The following is an 18,207-nucleotide window of genomic DNA, read 5'->3' as shown; positions in this document are numbered from 1 at the left end:
GTGACACTCCACCCACTGCAGCAATCACACCCTGGAAACTTCCTGATGCAAGGAGGTGCAGGCAGCAGAGTACCTGGACATGGGTGGGGACAGCGTGGGCCCTTGGTGTCTGATGCTCCAGATAGGGTTTTAGGTCCCGTATTAGCTCCAGGATGGTATCAGGGTGCAGTCTGTATCTTTCATGAATTTCTGCTTCTGTCAAATGGAACAATGTGATGCGCAATCTGTACACCTGCTCCTCCCGTCTCCAGATCCTTACTCCTGCTGCTCTCAAGCGTAGCCGCCTTGCAATGAGGTAGAGTCCCGCCATTGTGTTCCCACTGATGCATTTTGGGCCTGTTTTTATGCACTCCACCTGATTACCACATGCTCCTGAAAAGTGGTAAATACCGAATCGTTATTACCGAATCCGGTCATTTTCGGTAATACCGAGGTTTGCTACATAGCATTTTTGGGGATTGTTCCGATTCGTTATTTCCGATTAGGTAATATTTGTTTCGGTAATTTTGAATCGGAAAATAACGAATCCATTCGGTATTACGTACATCTCACATGGCTAATTACCGGTCGGTAACAACAAAAACTGGCCTTTTTCGGTGTTACCGACCGGTAATCGGCCACCTACATATGGCCCTTTAACTTATGTTAATACAACGCCATTACAGGAGAGTGTTTTAGTATTATTTTTCCCTTTCCCCAGGGACATAACATGGGATTTCTCCATATTTACCACAAGGTCTATTTTGTGCATAAAAGCCCCAAAGGAATTAAGAAGATGTTGTAAGCCGATGGAGGTCTTTGATATCAGGACCCTATCATCAGCATACAATAAAACAGGCAATGGCCCCCCCCCCATGTATGGGACATCAACGGTAGCTGTAGCCAAGGTATTTCCTAGTGAGTTGATATAAATAGAAAATAACATTGGAGCCAAAATGCACCCCTGGCGCACACCTCTACCCGACTTAAAGCCAGCAGTACACTTCCCCTCTTGTGTCATGCGTAATGACGCTTTCAGGTCTCTGTGGAGTTCTGCCAGGAAGTTCACAAGGGCCCGATCCAGACCCAGATCCAAGAGCATTGTCCACAGCTTTGACCTATTAACTAGGTCAAAAGCTGTGGACAAGTCCATAAAGGCCAGGTGAACTGACCCCTTAGACGCCACAGTATATTTATTGATTATAAGCTGCAAGTTTAGACACTGATCTTCTGTGCCTCTCCCAGTTCTGAACCCATACTGCGCATTACACAAGATATCGTTGTTATTAGCCCATGTGGAAATTTTTGCCAAGATAACTTTCCCTAATATTTTAAAGGATGAATCAATTAGGGATATCGGCCTATAACACCTTGGATCCCCCCTTTGGCCCTTCTTAAAGACAGGGATTATAATGGAGCGGGACCAAGATGTAGGCACTCTAGAGTTATCTGTGCAGGCTGCATTAAAGACATTTGTAAGGACGAGGGACCAAATATAGGGATTAGCTTTATACATATCTGCCGGCGCCTTATGTCCCGCTGTGTCATCTATAGCCTTCTGCACTTCCTTAACTGAAAAACTCAGAGGGGGCTCTGAGCACTCAGGTATTTTGGGTGTATAGGGCTCTACAGCGATATTACTACCATAGATTTTCTCGAAGTGGTCCAACCATTGCTGTTCCGTGATATTAAGCTCAAAAATGTCATTTTTTTTACTATTAAAAAGAGGCGTATTAACAATTGACCAAAATTTAGCACTATCCCTCAAGGTTGATCTTTCAAAAAGGGACTCCAATACATTTGTCTTTATTTCATTCTTACGGGTCTCTACCGTAATTTTATATTTTTTCCTTAGCTTAGCCACTTCCTGGGTATCTCGAGGTACCCTTTTTAGTGCCTCCATTAGGTCTTTATAGGCTTTGGAACACTCCTTGTTAAACCACCCATATGCTTTTTGTGCCTTATGGTTCGGCTTGCACAATAGATCCAGAGCCACTTGTTGGCAAATTATTTCAAAGGCAATAGTGACATTCCCTCCATACTTTAACGGGTCTCGACAGATATTTATTTCTTTACCCACTTTGTCAGAAAGTTCATCAAAAAAGTCATCTGGGATAATTTTGCTCCACTTTACCCGTCTTCCCTGGTCTTGTACCCCTACTTTTAAGGGGTAATCTCTATTACCTACTTCATTTAATAGGATTGGGTTATTGTTGATCAGTTCCATGATCACCGGGTTGTGGTCGCTGAATGTTGCATGTATAGCATTATAAAAAATAACATTACGTAACAAGCCTGGAGATACAAAAATTAAGTCTATTATAGTATTACTGCCCCTAGCACTATATGTTGCCACTCTATCATTAGTGTCAATAAACTCTGGCTCGGACAAATCTATGTCTGTCAATAATTCTTCCAGGGCAACCCCTTTTGCCGAGTGTTCAAAATGAGAGTGGGGCAGATAGTCCGCATCTACATATGCTCCATATTGACAGTGCAAATTACATAAATGTGTATTAAAATCTCCAAGAAGGATAAAATGAACAAAAGTGGTTTGACCCTCTTTATAATCAATTAAAAATTTAGCAAGTAAATCAATATTCTCATTACCATAGGTGCCGTGTGGGGCATTATAGAAATTGACATACACAATTTTATGCTTGTTAGGCATAGTTACTTCCAAAGCCATATAGTTAGGGGAGGTGGTGTTTAGTACCTTAATGACCCCCATATGTCTAACAGAAATTAGAAACATGAGCCCTCCTCTATCTCTCCCTGCGGTTGAAGCTTGGGCTGCTAGGATCCATTAATACGTAAGATAGAAACAGCACCAGAGATTACCCCATTTTATACAGCTCTTGGGCCATGTAAGATATTAGCCTATGCTGATGATGTTGCGGTGATAACATCTTGCCCTACGGAAGCAACTACATTTGTAGAGGCCGAGGCCTTAAGATTTGGTCAAGTCTCAGGGTACTCATTGAATGCGTCAAAAACTCAGATTATTAAAAACGCGTTGACACCCTGTGATGATAGACGAGTAGTATCGGTAGGGAAGTATCTGGGAATCAACATTATGTCTAATTTAGATAGTTTGGTGGAGAATAATATTGCCCCAGTAATTGATAAAGCAAGAAAAGATCTGGATCGTTATGAGAATTTATATTTGTCATTAGTTGGACGAGTCAATATTATTAAAATGTTGATTTTACCCAAACTATTATACCTCTTTAGGGCAATACCACTTTTAATTGAAAATAAATGGTTTAAAACTTGCGAACTCATGATTAATCGGTTTATTTGGGCAAGAGGCAAAACTCGGAGGGCGTTGAGGTATATGTCACTTCCCAGGGAGAAAGGGGGGTGGTCATTACCAGACCTAAAGGTATATTATTGGGCTGCAGCATTGCAAGGAATGGTGGGACTAATTGAAGGGGCAGAGAAAGATGGATGGGATAAGACAGGTTCGCTTGCTATATATGGTTTAGTTTTGGGCACTAATGCTGAAAATATTTTTTTGAGATTCACTGATGGAAGTTACTTTAAAAGAACACGTTTTAAGATAATTATGGCGGCCTACAATATATGGAAAGGAATTTCCAAAAAGGTTGGAATAGGGAAATACAACGCATATACTAGATTTAAAAATAACCCTTCATTACCTAGGGCAGTGTTTTCAGGAACGGTATATCAAGAATGGGAAAGCCGAGGGATAGGTATGATTGGAGACATGTTGGATGATAATGGTATGTTACAATTTATAGATTTGAAAAATAAGTATAGGTTAAATACAAATCACTTTTTTAAATATCTTCAAATAAGGAGCTGCATACTAAATGAAAGAGGGGGAGCACTAGGTTTTGGGAGGAGTACAATGATGGATCTTATACAAAAAGGTCATGATTGTACTATAAAGAGATTTTATTCAGAAATGACAAAATTAAAAAAGGACGATCTTGAGAAATGGATAGTTAAATGGTCTTTAGATCTAGATATAGATAGAGATGTTTTTTCTGAATCACTTGAGATGGGAAGTAAACTATTGTGTTCATCGTCTCTTCAGGCCCAGCATTACAAGACTTTGTATCATTTGTATTACACGCCATGGAAAATTGCTCAATGGGGGGGGCCTTTCTGGCACTACGTGTTTTAGATGTGGCAGCATGGAGGCTAATTTGTTACATATTTTTTCTACCTGTCCACATTTAGATAAGATAAAACATGATATTGGGAATTTTTTCCGGAGTGCCTTAGACACAACAATAGAGTTAGATTCAGTAACCATTTTGCTAGGAGTTTCCCCCAATGGGCAAATAAATTGTAAATATTTTGTGTTTCTAGCAATGGCGATTTTTAGATTACTAGTGGCCTCAACTTGGTTAGATCCAAATCCTCCCACGTATCATCAATGGCTTGGTAAAACCCTATCAATACAAAAATTGGAAACAGCTATTTATGCTAGGAAAGGGAGAAAGGGTAAAAAGCTGGGTATGCAAATTTGGGGTCCCTTGATTCAGTGGAAGTTTGGAACTGAATAAGGTAATGTGAAGAATATATGTATTATTGAAAGTTGACATATATGATTTTGTATGTATATCTTATGATAGAATTTGCATGTATTAACTATATTGTAATATTTTTTCCATTTTTTCCTTTTTCTATATGGTTGCCTTATGAATCTCATTGTGCCTTGTCCATGTAAATCCAGGGGGAGGGGAGGGGGGGGGAAATAAAATGAGGGGGAAAAATTCATCAATAAAAATATTTTAAAAAAAATAAAAATAAAAATTTTGCAAGTAAATCAATATTCTCATTACCATAGGTGCCGTGTGGGGCATTATAGAAATTGACATACACAATTTTATGCTTGTTAGGCATAGTTACTTCCAAAGCCATATAGTTTGGGGAGGTGGTGTTTAGTACCTTAATGACCCCCATATGTCTAACAGAAATTAGACACATGAGCCCTCCTCTATCTCTCCCTGCGGTTGAAGCTTGGGCTGCTAGGAAGTAAGATACATATCCATCTATCCAGAAATTACATGCAGTGTCCCAAGTCTCCTGTAAAGCTACAACATCACAGCCCTTGATTTTCTCGAGCCATATTCTATCTTCCCTTTTTAAACGAATACCAGCAATGTTCCAGCTCATACGTTTCACAACTTTCCCTCTTACCTCTATGTTAGTGGGGCTACATTGTATCTGATTGTCCGAGCTCACAGAGAAAGTCAGTCAATCGTTTTCATCTGGCTGTGATAGGGCTGTGAATCTGTTTGGGATATATGACGGTACCACGCGTACTTTTACAACGCGTTCCGTTACAACGCTACTTTTACCACGCAAGTCGTTACAACGACTTGCGTGGAGGGGCGCTGGATAGTAAATTTTTTAATTTACTATTCCAACTCCAGTCCCCGTGGACTCTAGGGAAAGGAGTTGGATAGTAAATTAAACTATTTACTATCCTGGAGCGCCCCCCAGCGCAAGTCGTGGTAACGACTTGCGTGGTAAAAGTAGCGTGGTAACGGTACCGCGTTGTAAAAAATGCGTGGTTACCGTTGTATACCTCTGTTTGATAGCTCCAAGTCAGGTCTACTTACAGGTGCGATGTCTTTAATGGATTTAGGAGTAAAATCTGGTGTTTGTGTTGCCCAAGATGATAGACAAGTGTTGTGTCTCGAGGTAGTATGATGTCTATTCCAGACATGAGGATAATTATGATGCTTGGGCGATGGGTAGAAGAAACCCAAGGGCTCGGATTTCTCCTTTCTTTACCTCAGTAGCATCCCAGAATAATCGAGTAAACACATGGGGTCTGTTGAAGTTTACTATAAGGCAATCCTCCGGTAGGTTTTTTTCCGTATGCCCCAACCAGTCAACTCTTCTCCCTGTACTTAAGTTCGAGGATATGTTCCTTGGGCCTGAACAGTTTATATCGCACCATGACTTAATGTTTTCCAGTAAAGTAGCCTGGGATTCTATCTCCCCTGGTTTCAGAGCGGGAACATTTACCAGAACGGCAACAAAAGGAGTAGCCTCCGGAGGTAAGTTGACCCGGAGCATTGTACGCTGTCTTTTTCCCCCATGTAGATCTCCTTCATTATGCCCATTAGCCTTTGTGGAGGGGATACTGGGGTTGGATATACTCTGTCCAGGTATCTTTGGGCCCGTAGTGTACAGAGCTGGCGTGGTTATTGTAGCCGGTTTTAGCATTCGGGGGGCAGGGAGGAGATGGGAAGCTATTGATGATACATTTCTTATCACCTCCATAGGTTGCGCCTGAAGATCCAGGGTCCCGGGTATCTTAGAGGGCAAGTGTTCAGGCATTTTTGTTGAAAACAATGTATTAATCCTATCGCATTTGCCCAATATCTCAGACACACATTCTCTTAGGGTGTCAATAATGTCATTTGAGATCTGAACAAGGGTGGTTTCTATTTTATCCGTGAGCACCCTTTCAACCATGTCTCTTATCGAGCCTTCAAGATTACTTGGGATATGACATACTTTTTTATGGTGTTGCAAATTTTGCTTTTTCGACCTTTTTCTCAACCTTGTAGCTCTTTTATTGACCTGACTTGCCACCTCCCGTGTGCGGTCTTGCTCATAAGCTTCATTAATTGAATTAGGCTTTTCAGGGCCAGATGTGCCTTGGGCTTGGGGTATAATATCCTTAGCTGTGATAATATGAATCTTAGGTTCCAAGGGGACAACTTGTCTATTTTGTGGGGGGGGGACTCCAAAGTAACTGGTGGTGTAGTTTCAAGCCCAGTTCCTTGTCAGCAATCTCTTGGTTTAATTTTCCCACAGCTGTAGTAAGGTATGTCATAATATTGGCAGATGTTGTAGAAATACATGGGATTTTTATTTTCCCAGTACCCCCAGTAATAGATGTTGGTAACTTTCGCTTACCCATGCTTGAGTATGAGGCTTAGGGGAGTGGCCCGTCCCGTCCCTCGTCGTCCCTAGACGGCCTCAGAAGGCCCGCCCTTTGCCCGGGCTTCGCCCGGCGTCCCGCGAGGCGGGGCTCATGCACAACTTATGCGCCTCCTGGCGCGGTCGTTTGCTGGTCAGTGCGCTGGTGGATGCGCTAATGCTTCTGGGGGTTGAAGTCCCCAAGCCCGCTCTCCACTCTGCGGCCGCGCTCCGGTGATGGAAGAGGAGCGGGCGGTGGGAGGCAGGCGGGAAGCAAGCGATCGGCTGGTGGGTGCTCCGCAAGTGTAGGCAGCTCTCTCCCCCCAAGGCAGCAGGTGACTATTTTCGATTCCCCCCAGTCTATTACAAAATTCTTGGGTACCTCCTATGCTGGTGGATGTAGGGGGGGTAGAGAACAGAATGATCAGATTAATTAGAGTCCGCTTGAAGATTTGGAAGACTTTAGTTTGTAAGTGAAGAAGCATGTTTTGTAAGTGAAGAAGCATGTTTCTTCTTCTTTGATAACTGCTTGAAAGTCTACAATAAGGGTCCTATAAAGATGTTCATCATGCAGGCCATAGCATTTACGTCATACCATTTCTTGGCGCCAACAGGCCAGTCTTAAAACTCTGAGCTTCTCAGAGAATCATGGGGAGGTAGGTAACTTCATTCGAATGAGATGTGTAGTACAGCTGCTGGAGCGGTGGACTACAGATCACGGGGCTCCCGTTTTGATCCCCGGTGGCAGCTCAGCACCCTGTGACTCAGGGCAATAGCTCACGTAATCTCCCCCACTTCCCTCCAGCGCCTTGAGACCCCTAGGGGTGGTTAATTCACGCTTGACAAATTCCGGATACATACATATTCTCCGTAATGGGTGAAACAAGATCAACAGCTGACATTAGCCACGACTCAGATTCAGCTGCCACTAAGTTGGCATCATAATGGCTTGTCCAGTTACAATCATTCAGAGATTGAAAGAGAGTTTCTTCTCACAGCCCCTTCCTATTCCTAGTATAACGGCATTTGGGATTCACATGAAAGTAGTGTCCATCCAGCAGAAGAGGGACAGCATAATGGTCAGACCAGGTTAATGGCAGCACCGACAACACCTTAAGTAGAGTGTCTTTGGAAGTACCATCATCATGTATGGTCTTTCTTATGAGTAGAGTCATTGACCAATAACGGAAGGCCACAGCTTGACATCCCATCCCTAAATTCTCGTGAATCTTCTTCTTGCCCTTCAGGTGGATATTAAGGTCCCTAAGTCTAAAAGAGATTCCCTTTGGAATACCTCAATAGCATACCAGAATCTTTTACTCACCACATTCAAAAACAACCGATCACCTAGAGAGTATACCAGTAGCCAAAGATCCCAATATGGAAATGTTTATTTAATAAACTAATACAGTAGTTTAATACCAATTAAAAAAATATTTTCAAAAGGTACCACTCAGAATGTTAAAATTACAATTTCATCAAAGATATTTCATAGTGCAAAACAAAATATAAAACAACATATATAGAAGACAGTGCAAGTCACTTTGTATGACTTCAAGACCAACAATAATGAGCAATTTAACATCTGATAATATTCTTCCAAAAAGAAACCAAGTGGTTTACACAGAATTATTTTTTAAGTAGACCATGAAGCGATGCGTTTCGGTGGTATAAGCAGATCCGTTCACCTTCTTCAGGCTTTAGTAAAAAAGTATCCCTGTAATTTTATCTATATAAAAAATACTTAAAAACAATCACATTTCAAATTTATTCAGACATATTTGCTTTAAAGATTTTTTCATTGTATCTATATAGCAATGCATTTAGTGCATCGACCTAAGAAAACACTCATATTAGACTATTGGCTCTGTCCGGTGATTCCCTACCATCTCACGACTCATACATATTCATTCACCAAATATGGTTCCCTACAGTACCATAACTCATACACATTCATTCAGAAAAGGAGCATATCTTCCCTTCAAATCATAAATCCGGTAAGGGATATGGTCCACATGCTATATTCGAAAAGATAGCAAAAACCATCCAAACAATAATGAACAATAAAACGAGTATCTGATTTGATTTGATTTGATTTGATTATTGGATTTGTAGAGCGCTCGAATGCCTAAGGGCGTCTTGGCGCTAAAGGACTGTGCTGCAGAAGTGGAAGAGCCTTGCGACAACCAGACTGGACTAAGCTGAAAAAAGCCAGGTCTTCAGATTCTTACGAAAAGACAACAGTGAGGGGCTGTTTTTTAATTCTGCCGGTAACTTGTTCCAAGTTTTTGCTGTGTACAATAGAAAACTTCTCCCCCCCCCATCTTAGTTGTTTATATCTGGGGGTTAAGAGAAGCTTAGCACTGCTTGACCTTAGAGTCCTGGGAGGTTCGTAATGTTGTAGATTTCTTTTTAGGAAGTGAGGGCCTGATCCATGCAGTGTTTTGTAAGCCAGACAAGCAGACTTGAATTGAATTCTTTTTCCTACAGGGAGCCAGTGGAGACCTCTCATTTTTTGGGCCACTGGTTCGAACCTCGGAATATTTAGTACCAGCCTGGCTGCTGCGTTCTGAAGCCGCTGAAGTTTTAGTAATAACTGTTTTTGCAGCCCTACATATAGTGCATTGCCATAATCTAATTTTGAAAGACCAGCAAGGTTACCAGGGTTTTGCATGTGTCAGGAGGAATATATGGCAGCAGTTTCCTGATTAGTTTTAGCATGTACCATCCAGAAGAAGCAAGTTTATTTATTTGTGCCTTAAAAGTAAGTTTGGAGTCAAATATAACCCCCAGGTTCCTTACGTTGTCCACCGGTGACGGACATCTGCCGAGACTGTCAGGCCACCAGTTGCTTGACCAGATGTTAGGTTCAGCCCCCAGTAGCAGGACCTCTGACTTATCGCCATTCAGCTTTAAGCAGTTTGCCTGCATCCATTGACTGACCAGGTCCATGCAATGCCTGAATCTATCCGCTGTCTCAGTAGTGTTGTTTGAGATTGCCACCACTATTTGGGTGTCATCAGCGTAGGAGAGTGGGACGAACCCGCAATTTCTAATGATGTTGGCTAAAGGGTCAACATATATATTAAAGAGGGAGGGGCTCAGCGAAGAACCCTGGGGAACCCCCCAGGGCAAACTTACTACTTTCGGTATTCACAGAATTGATTTAAGACGACTAACTCTAAGTCCGAACTCGGGCCGGAAATTCCGGCCCGGAGGCGGAGCTTCTGGCTTGGGGGCGGAGCTTGCAACCAAAGACGCAGAGCTTGCGGCCCAAAGGTGGAGATTTCAGCCATGGCTAAAATCCCCACCTCCGAGCCGGAAGCTCCGCCTCCAAGCTGCATGCTCCGCCTCCGAGCCACATGCTCCACCTCCAAGCCGCAAGCCCCGCCTCCGGGTCGGAAGCTCCGCCTCCGGGCCGGAATTTCCGGCCCGAGTTCAAACTTAGAGTTAGTAGTCTTAAATCAATTCTGTGAATACCGAAAGTTGTAAGTTTATTCTGTGAATCCCGAAAGTAGTAAGTTGACTCTGTGAATCCCGAAAGTAGTAAGTGCATTCTGTGAATACCAAATAGTAGTAAGTTTAGGATTTAGTCTTAAGTTCATTCTGTGAATCTGGCCCTTAGTGTGGAAAAAGTACAAGATCCTCGTACTTTATCCCTCTTAACCGCTTCCAACTTTTTATAAACATAGTTGATGGCAACACCTATATTGCGGCTGCCATCTTGTAGTGGGTTAAGTAACCTCAAAGTCACTTCCCGCTTTGTGTAAACATAGTTGGCAGCAACACCTATATAGCGGCTGCCATCTTGTGGTGGGTTAGTTACCAAACATTACAATGGTCGAAACCTCAGTACAATTAATTTAGGTAAATCATGCCATTCTGGTGAATGTGCAAATATTTGGGACGAATAGACAACCTTTCATTAGCAGCCCGTTTTAACTCACTCAGAATGCAGAAATTGCCCCATAACTACTGTTTCTGTTCAGATTGTATTACAAACAAATACATGATGAATTGCCTCTTCAACATAGTGATCATTGAAATGATGTTCACAGTGGCTTTTAAATGGCCTCGGAAATAGATTCACAAACAACGAAAACGGAGCATGCACTGAGATTCTTGATTCCCGGTAAGCTGTACGATGGGAGTGTGTTTTTGAGCATATGCAGTGGTTGCAATGCATTGATTTGAAAATAGGGTGGGGAGAGACAATATTGCATGGACTGTTACTTAAGTAAAGAAGTCCTGTGGGATAAATCTTTGGGACCTATGCAGGCCTTCGGGGTGACTGTAATATCGTTGCCCGCTTTATGTAAAAGTAAAGAGGATTACATCTTGATAACCGGAGAGACGAAGCAGTCCTATTTAATATCGGCATAGAGCTTGATTTGAAGTGAGGGCGATTAAAATAGTTTATAAAACTAATCAAAAAATGAATAGTAAGGATGGATAGGATAACATAAACGTGTACTACTCTGTTATTTGTAGGCATCTTGGCTCTATAATCGATTGTAGTGGCAAAAACGGCAATAAAGGTGGCTATAGTAGCGCAGTATAGGAACGAAACAAAACAAGGTGCCTGTGATCATCAACAAAGGTAATTTCATAAAATTGTTCTAATTAGTACAAATGATAGACTCTTTTTTAAGGTCAGATATGATTGAATATGGCATAATCACCACGCATTGATAGATACTTGTTTTATTGTTCACTTTAGGACATTATTGTTGAGATTGTTGGGATACTTTTTTACTTAAGCGTGAAGAAGGTCGTTGGACCTGCTTATACCACCGAAACACGTCACTTCTTGGTCTTCTTAAAAAATAATTCTGTGTAAACCATATGGTTTCTTTTTGGCTATATTAAGAGAAGAATGTCACTTAATGTTGAATTGATCATTATTGGTGGTCTTGGAGTCATATAAAGTGACTTGCACTGTCTTCTATATATGTTGTTTTATAGTTTGTTTTGCATTATGAAAAATCTTTGATGAAAATGTAATTTTAGCATTCTGTGTGGTACCTTTTGAAAAATATTTTTAAAATTGTTTTTAAACTACTGTATAAGTTTATTCAATAAACATTTCCATATTGGGCTTTTTGGCTACTGTTATACTCTCTAGCTGATAGGTTGTTTGTGAATGTGGTGAGTGACGATTCTGGTATGCTATTGAGATATCCCAAAGGGAATCTATTTTAGAATTAGTGTCATTTTGGTGTCCTGTCCTTTTGGCGAGACGGACCCCTCTCTTCTCTTGAGGATTAAAGTCCCCCAAAAGGGTAGTACTATGCTTACCTGTATGAGGTTCTACCAGATATAAGAACTCCATTGGTTTGAGACATTAAACAGCCCTTACTACTAATCTGTCACCCCGCATGCAATTACAAGGTGGTTGTTACAACAACCGCATTGTAACAACGCATCCCATTACCCTGCAAGGCATAACAACGACTTGGGGAGGGGGGAGAAGGTGTTAGATTTAAAATCCAACACCTTCCCTACTGTCCTCATAGACTGGAGTTGGAATAGTAAATTATACTATTCCAACATCCAGCGCCCCCCCTCCCCAAGTCGCTGTTACGACTTGAAGGATAATGGTATGCGTTGTTACAACGCGGTCATTGTAACAACCACGTTGTAATGGCATGCAGGGTGACGGCATGCGTAATAAGGAGGTCTATTCATTTGAGACATTGTAAATCGCCTCTTGGATCAGCCCAGAGGACTATTTTAGTCTCATCATCATGTTATTGCTTGTTTGGAATTATCCTTCCACCACCTATGAAAGGTTTCTAATGGAATTCCTGAGAGGCTATATTAATTCTGAAAAGCACACTCAATCACCATACTTTTTTGTCACATTCAATTCTTAATCTCAAATTAATTGTATAAACAAATTAACCATTTTAAGGTCTGGCCTGAGAGTGCAGCTGTTTGCTGACCTATTGTTATAGATCCTAATGTATCCCTAGCAACCAGTGAGCTGCTCCGCTTTGGATAGGAATCAGTATGCCTGACAGCACACCTGTTCTTGACACAGGACCACTGGTGAAATACAAATTCAGCATGCCAGGATACTTTGGCTAAGTAACTTATAATATAAGCCAGACATATTGATTTTGTCAATGCTTGTTTTTATATGTTCTCGTAGTGGTAATTTAACATCAATACTGGGACTTGGATAGTATTACAGGGGTATTTCAAGATATGGACCTAAGAGAATGAAGGTAGAAGAAGCTTCACGTTGTATGCCACTTCTAAGTAGCAAATCCCATTGTTTTGTCCATTTGTCCCAGCGCACCTGGGTGTAAGCTTGGTGGAGTGATTATTTTTTTACAAATTGCTGCTTTGCCGCTTTCAACCGGAAGCCACTATGTTCCTCAACACAACAGGTAAATGAGCTGTTCCCTTACAGTTCTTACATAATGAGGGCTTATTGCAGTGTGTGGTCATACTCAATGGTCTCAGAAGGTAGGTGTAAGAAGCAGTGAGAAGGAGAGGAGCTCATACTACAACAAGCTGCCTAACCTCATGACCATCTATGCTTTGCCTAACCTGTTTTTATTTTTAAATAATTAATCTGTAAAAACACCCGAAAAGAAACACTGACGTCCATTTAAATCAGTAGCTGCTGACCTTCACTGTGTTTCAGATGCCCCTCCCCGTGGCAATCAGGTACTCCATCTATTTATGTCACTAGTCACTCTACTATTCAATGCAAGTCTCATACTGATACCGATGAGAAAAATACTAGAGATGTTTTGCAAGCAAGCAGTTGTGAACTAGCCTGAAAATGAGCGGATACCAGCACTCTTACATGCCAGCCTGTGTGCTGTAACAGTGGGTGCAGCAGATGAGGTGTCAACAATAATCGAGACAACAAGGAGAAAGTATTTTAATAACTCCTTCAAGAAGCTATTCTACTGGCATGTCACTTATTTTTTAACCTCACCTTAACCACATCTCAAACTTACCGTTACCTCAGTTTATCAATCTTCCCCTCATCTCCGCTCAATTTCATGTCACCTCATTCTCACCCATCTCACTTTAACCATACAGCAAATTCTTCTTTTATGAGCTTAGTCACTTTTCAACTCAACCTCACATTAACATCAGTAGAGCCCCATCTCCTCTGCACATCACCTCAAACTTACTAAACGTCAACCTAACCACAGCTCATCTAAATCTAAATTCACCTTAACTTTTCAAAAACAAAATTAGTAGTAGTTGTTACTGTAGCTGATGAGTCATGATCAAAAGCCTTTAATGAAGCAAGTATAGAATGATGCATTGAAGAGTGTAAGAGGTTTATCTACTGGAGTTATTCTTGTTCAACCTCAAGGTCACCTAATTTCAACCTTATTTCATCCTCATTTCACTGCAAATTAACCACAATATAACTTAATTCTAAACTGATTCTCACCCCATCCTTACATCTTCCTGATCTCGACAGAACCTCATCACACATTATCTTCACGTCATTCCCAACCTCTTCCCAAATTCAAACTCCTATTACCTCATCCCTACCTCAGCTCACTTCCAGTTCACCACAACCTCTTCATCTCAGCCTTACCCATGCTCACCTTAACTTGACATCACATCAACTGCACTTTATCCGTATCTCAACTTCAGCTTCGTCACAGCTCAAATTCAACTAATTCTCACCCCCACTTCATCAGCTTCAATACATCCTCAACTCATTGCACAATAATCTCACCTTATTCTAACCCTCATTGTAAACTTAGCTCAACTTCAATTAATCTCAACCTTGGTCCATCTCAACCACATCTAAGCTGGAATCCCCCATCAACCTACCCCACAATCACCTCACCCAAATCTCATCTCCAACCCCACTCAACTCAAGCTCACCTTAAATCATTACTTTGAAAGTACCTCAACTTCAGCTCGATCTCAAACCTCATCCTCTCCTTCAGCTCACACCTTTCTTACACCACTTTCACCTCTACCTCAAAATCACTTTAACCTCACTTTAACTTTGCAACCTGACCTCAACTTCAAGTTCTCCCCTCTACACCTAAACTTCAGTTCACTCTGACTGAATCTCATTTTAATCAACGCTTACTACAAATTTGTCTCAAAAGTAAGCTGGCTCACTTAAACAAATCAACCTCAAAGGCATCGGACTTTAAACTCATCTCAGCCTCGATATTACTTCAACGTCAAACTCTACATGCTCTCTTTCTTGCATCAAACTTGCCAAGACCTCAAACTTCCCTTATCACAAAGTTATCTTGAACTCCAAACTCACCGAAACTGACCAAACTTCGAACTCACCTAAACCTGGCCTCAAAATCAACTTCTGGATTTATTGAGGACTTTGTTTGGTTAATGCGTAAAAGAATGATACATCTGCCACCAGTTCATAAACATTGAAATGTATTCACTATTTATCACACAAAACTAAGGAAAAATATAATAAAGAAAACTTGAAACTAAACAGCTTCAAAAATTTTCAGTACAGGTTTGTGGGGTCAATTGTTATTATGAACCAAGCTCAATATGAGAAGTTATCAGAGTTAGTCACAGTTTCGAAAAAAATTTCAGGGTTGATATGAATGGAAATGGGTCAAAAGTTACTGGCCTGCTACATTTTCATAAAGCTATGTCTATTAGTGACTTTTTAACCTTGTGCAGCAGCAAGCGGCTTATGCAGGTCAGTTGACCCCATCCTGCAACCACTTTAACATGTTCCCCAATCAGAGCCTTTCTATACCTTCCTCCCCCCCAAGCCTCCTCTAATCTCAAATTGCCCAACAAGGGCACAGGGCATTTTTGCAATGCCTCATAAACCTATGTGCAATGGTCATGTGAACCCTTAAAATGCCCCTCTAGCCAAACAGAGCCCCCCAAGGACCCCTACACACCAGCCTCCTCAAGTTTCCCAACCAGAACACAGCCTACTCTAAAGGTTTGACATAAAGCAACACAGAGAAATCACGTAACACCCCACTGCAACCTGCTGACACCCAGTGCCAGTCAATCCGAGGTTACCACACAGACCTCCTCAAATTGTCAATTAGACCACAGCCCTCTATGGCAGTACATGAGAAGCTTGGATGTGCAGGTCACATGATTTCCAAAGCAACCTTTCAAAAATCACCAGCCATTCGGGTCCCTCCCTCATCTTCCTAGCATCCTGCAAGAGATCTGTCATCCATGCATCCTTGTCTCAACGTGCCTAGGATAAGGGTGATACCTGTTGAGAGCTTAGAGCAAGAATGCCTGCTACCTGCACCTCTTTCTTCACTATCCCATCATAGGTTCAATCATACCTGATTAAAGGGTCCCAGTTACTCTACAGTTGTTCTTCAGGTTCGAAGCTCACATCACGCACAAGACTAAGAGTGCCTGACATCAACTGACCCTACTGCATAAACTAGTCATGCGGCAATGCACTTGGTCTATGGGGAGCATGCCATAGACCCATTTGACTTCTGTAGAAGGTGTTTTCCTTGCAGAACTTTGGAAATTGTACAGGATGATGTCTATTTTCAGAGACCTCAACTGGCTCCATCTACCCACCTACATTACCTTCAAGACATGCACAACCTACAATGCAGTACACAATAGCTCCCCATTTTACCTGGCTTCTATGATCAATACCTCTGGAGGGCTACGCAAGGCCAAAACAGTGCCAAATTTGAGGCCACGAAATACAAGAAAGTGAAAATGTGACGCCAAACAAGGCCCTGCCATATGCCAACAGACCTGGCTCATGCATCAATAAAAACAATTCATGTAAAAAATATAATTTAGACACAAATAGCTACAAACCTTAAATGTATCTGCCAAAATTTCAGCACCTCGCTGGTTTGTTCTTTTAGACAAGCCCACAAAGAATTCTTTGCCTGGAATATAATAAAAGTGGCAAATATTCAATAACAACTAATATATGGGTTCTGTAAAGTGAATGCACACAATATCAACAATGATTTACACACATTTTATTATCGCATAGTTCTTCACATTTAGAATTTTCAACACTCACAAATTCACATGTGGAAACTCTGTCGTACCAAAAACACAATAATAATATATATTGTTGTAAATCACAGAATTTAAAATACTTGATTTGCAGAAATGAATCATGGAAACACCACTGTATCTTGGAATGGCTATCTGTTGATGTGATTTAAAGGGTTTACATGCAGTTGAACAACTTCATAAAGAAAGACCTTATTTGAGCAGACCAATGTAATATGTCCCAGTGACAACCTACATTTTGGGAATAAAGTGTTTCAAATTTATGAATATGGTGATTCATTTTCGCACCATACTTTAAACGATTTTTAAAGCAAAACTGGAGTTAGTAAGCTCTATAATAGAACTTTGAACGACCTCGTATTTTTTTTAATACACACGTTTATTACTTTTATAAAGACATTTTTCTAGATCGGAAGAGACACATTCAAGCTACGCAAAACTTGATTGTGTACGGTGCTAAACAACATTTAGACAAAAATGTGCTTACGCTTCCTATTAACTATGTCACCAAGCCGAAAATGTCCATCCACCCTTCAATTTCTGTCTTGTACATTTATGACAAGTAATTTTGATGACCCCATAAATCTATATAGATGTACCTATAGCTGTCTTGGATTTTTTAGGTCTGACGTTAGTCAGTACCTTTTAAACTTAATTATAAAGACTAGTCAAAAAAAAGGACTGGCTAACGTCAGACCTAAAAAAATCCAAGGCAACCAAAAGTACATTTATTAATTTTAAAGATTTTCAGCTAGCCCTCTTCATACCGTCGGCCATATCTTTCACATTTTTCTTACGTCCCCTGCAGCATTCAGTATGACGCAATAGGTCAGCGACATGCACCATTGGCTAACTGAATGATGTCATGCAGCTATTTCACAAAGAGCACTGCCGTCAAAGTAGTTTCTTTTGTGATAGTCACAGTGACAAAATCTTTCCTTTTATCTATGAAATAATATAATCTTTATGCTGAATCCAAATTAAGAAGGTAGTCCAGAGATATATGCGTGCCATTCTAGTATTGCAGCATCATTTTGACATTCATATGCAATCTCACTAGAGTGAATGAGGGTACATGTCGGGTCACCATTATCTATTACTAAAAAAAATACATTTCAGGTAATGTGTGATAATTTATATATTATATAGGCTGACTTGATGATCCAAGGAATAATAATATACCACAAACTAGTGTATAACGTGGTTACTTCCCAACTCACTAATATATTTGTAAGAAAAAAACAATATTAATATAGATGGACATGCAAGATCGTTCAGGCGCCAGATGTTTTAACTTTAAATTCT

At 40.9% G+C, this 18,207-nt stretch overlaps 1 protein-coding gene across 2 annotated transcripts in view; it reads right to left on the bottom strand.

The window, feature by feature from the left end:
* DDAH1 (dimethylarginine dimethylaminohydrolase 1) overlaps window positions 1-18,207 on the bottom strand; it is a 643,682-nt gene that overhangs the window by 149,297 nt on the left and 476,178 nt on the right. For both annotated transcript variants that reach the window (XM_078645513.1, XM_078645519.1), the window contains exon 3: window positions 16,693-16,766. In XM_078645513.1, the coding sequence (XP_078501639.1) occupies window positions 16,693-16,766 (74 nt within the window). The remainder of the gene's footprint in view (window positions 1-16,692; window positions 16,767-18,207) is intronic.

The sequence above is a fragment of the Lissotriton helveticus genome, chromosome 1_1 (genome assembly GCF_964261635.1).
Source record: "Lissotriton helveticus chromosome 1_1, aLisHel1.1, whole genome shotgun sequence".
NCBI lineage: Eukaryota > Metazoa > Chordata > Amphibia > Caudata > Salamandridae > Lissotriton > Lissotriton helveticus.
This window is presented reverse-complemented; position numbering and strand designations above follow the sequence as displayed.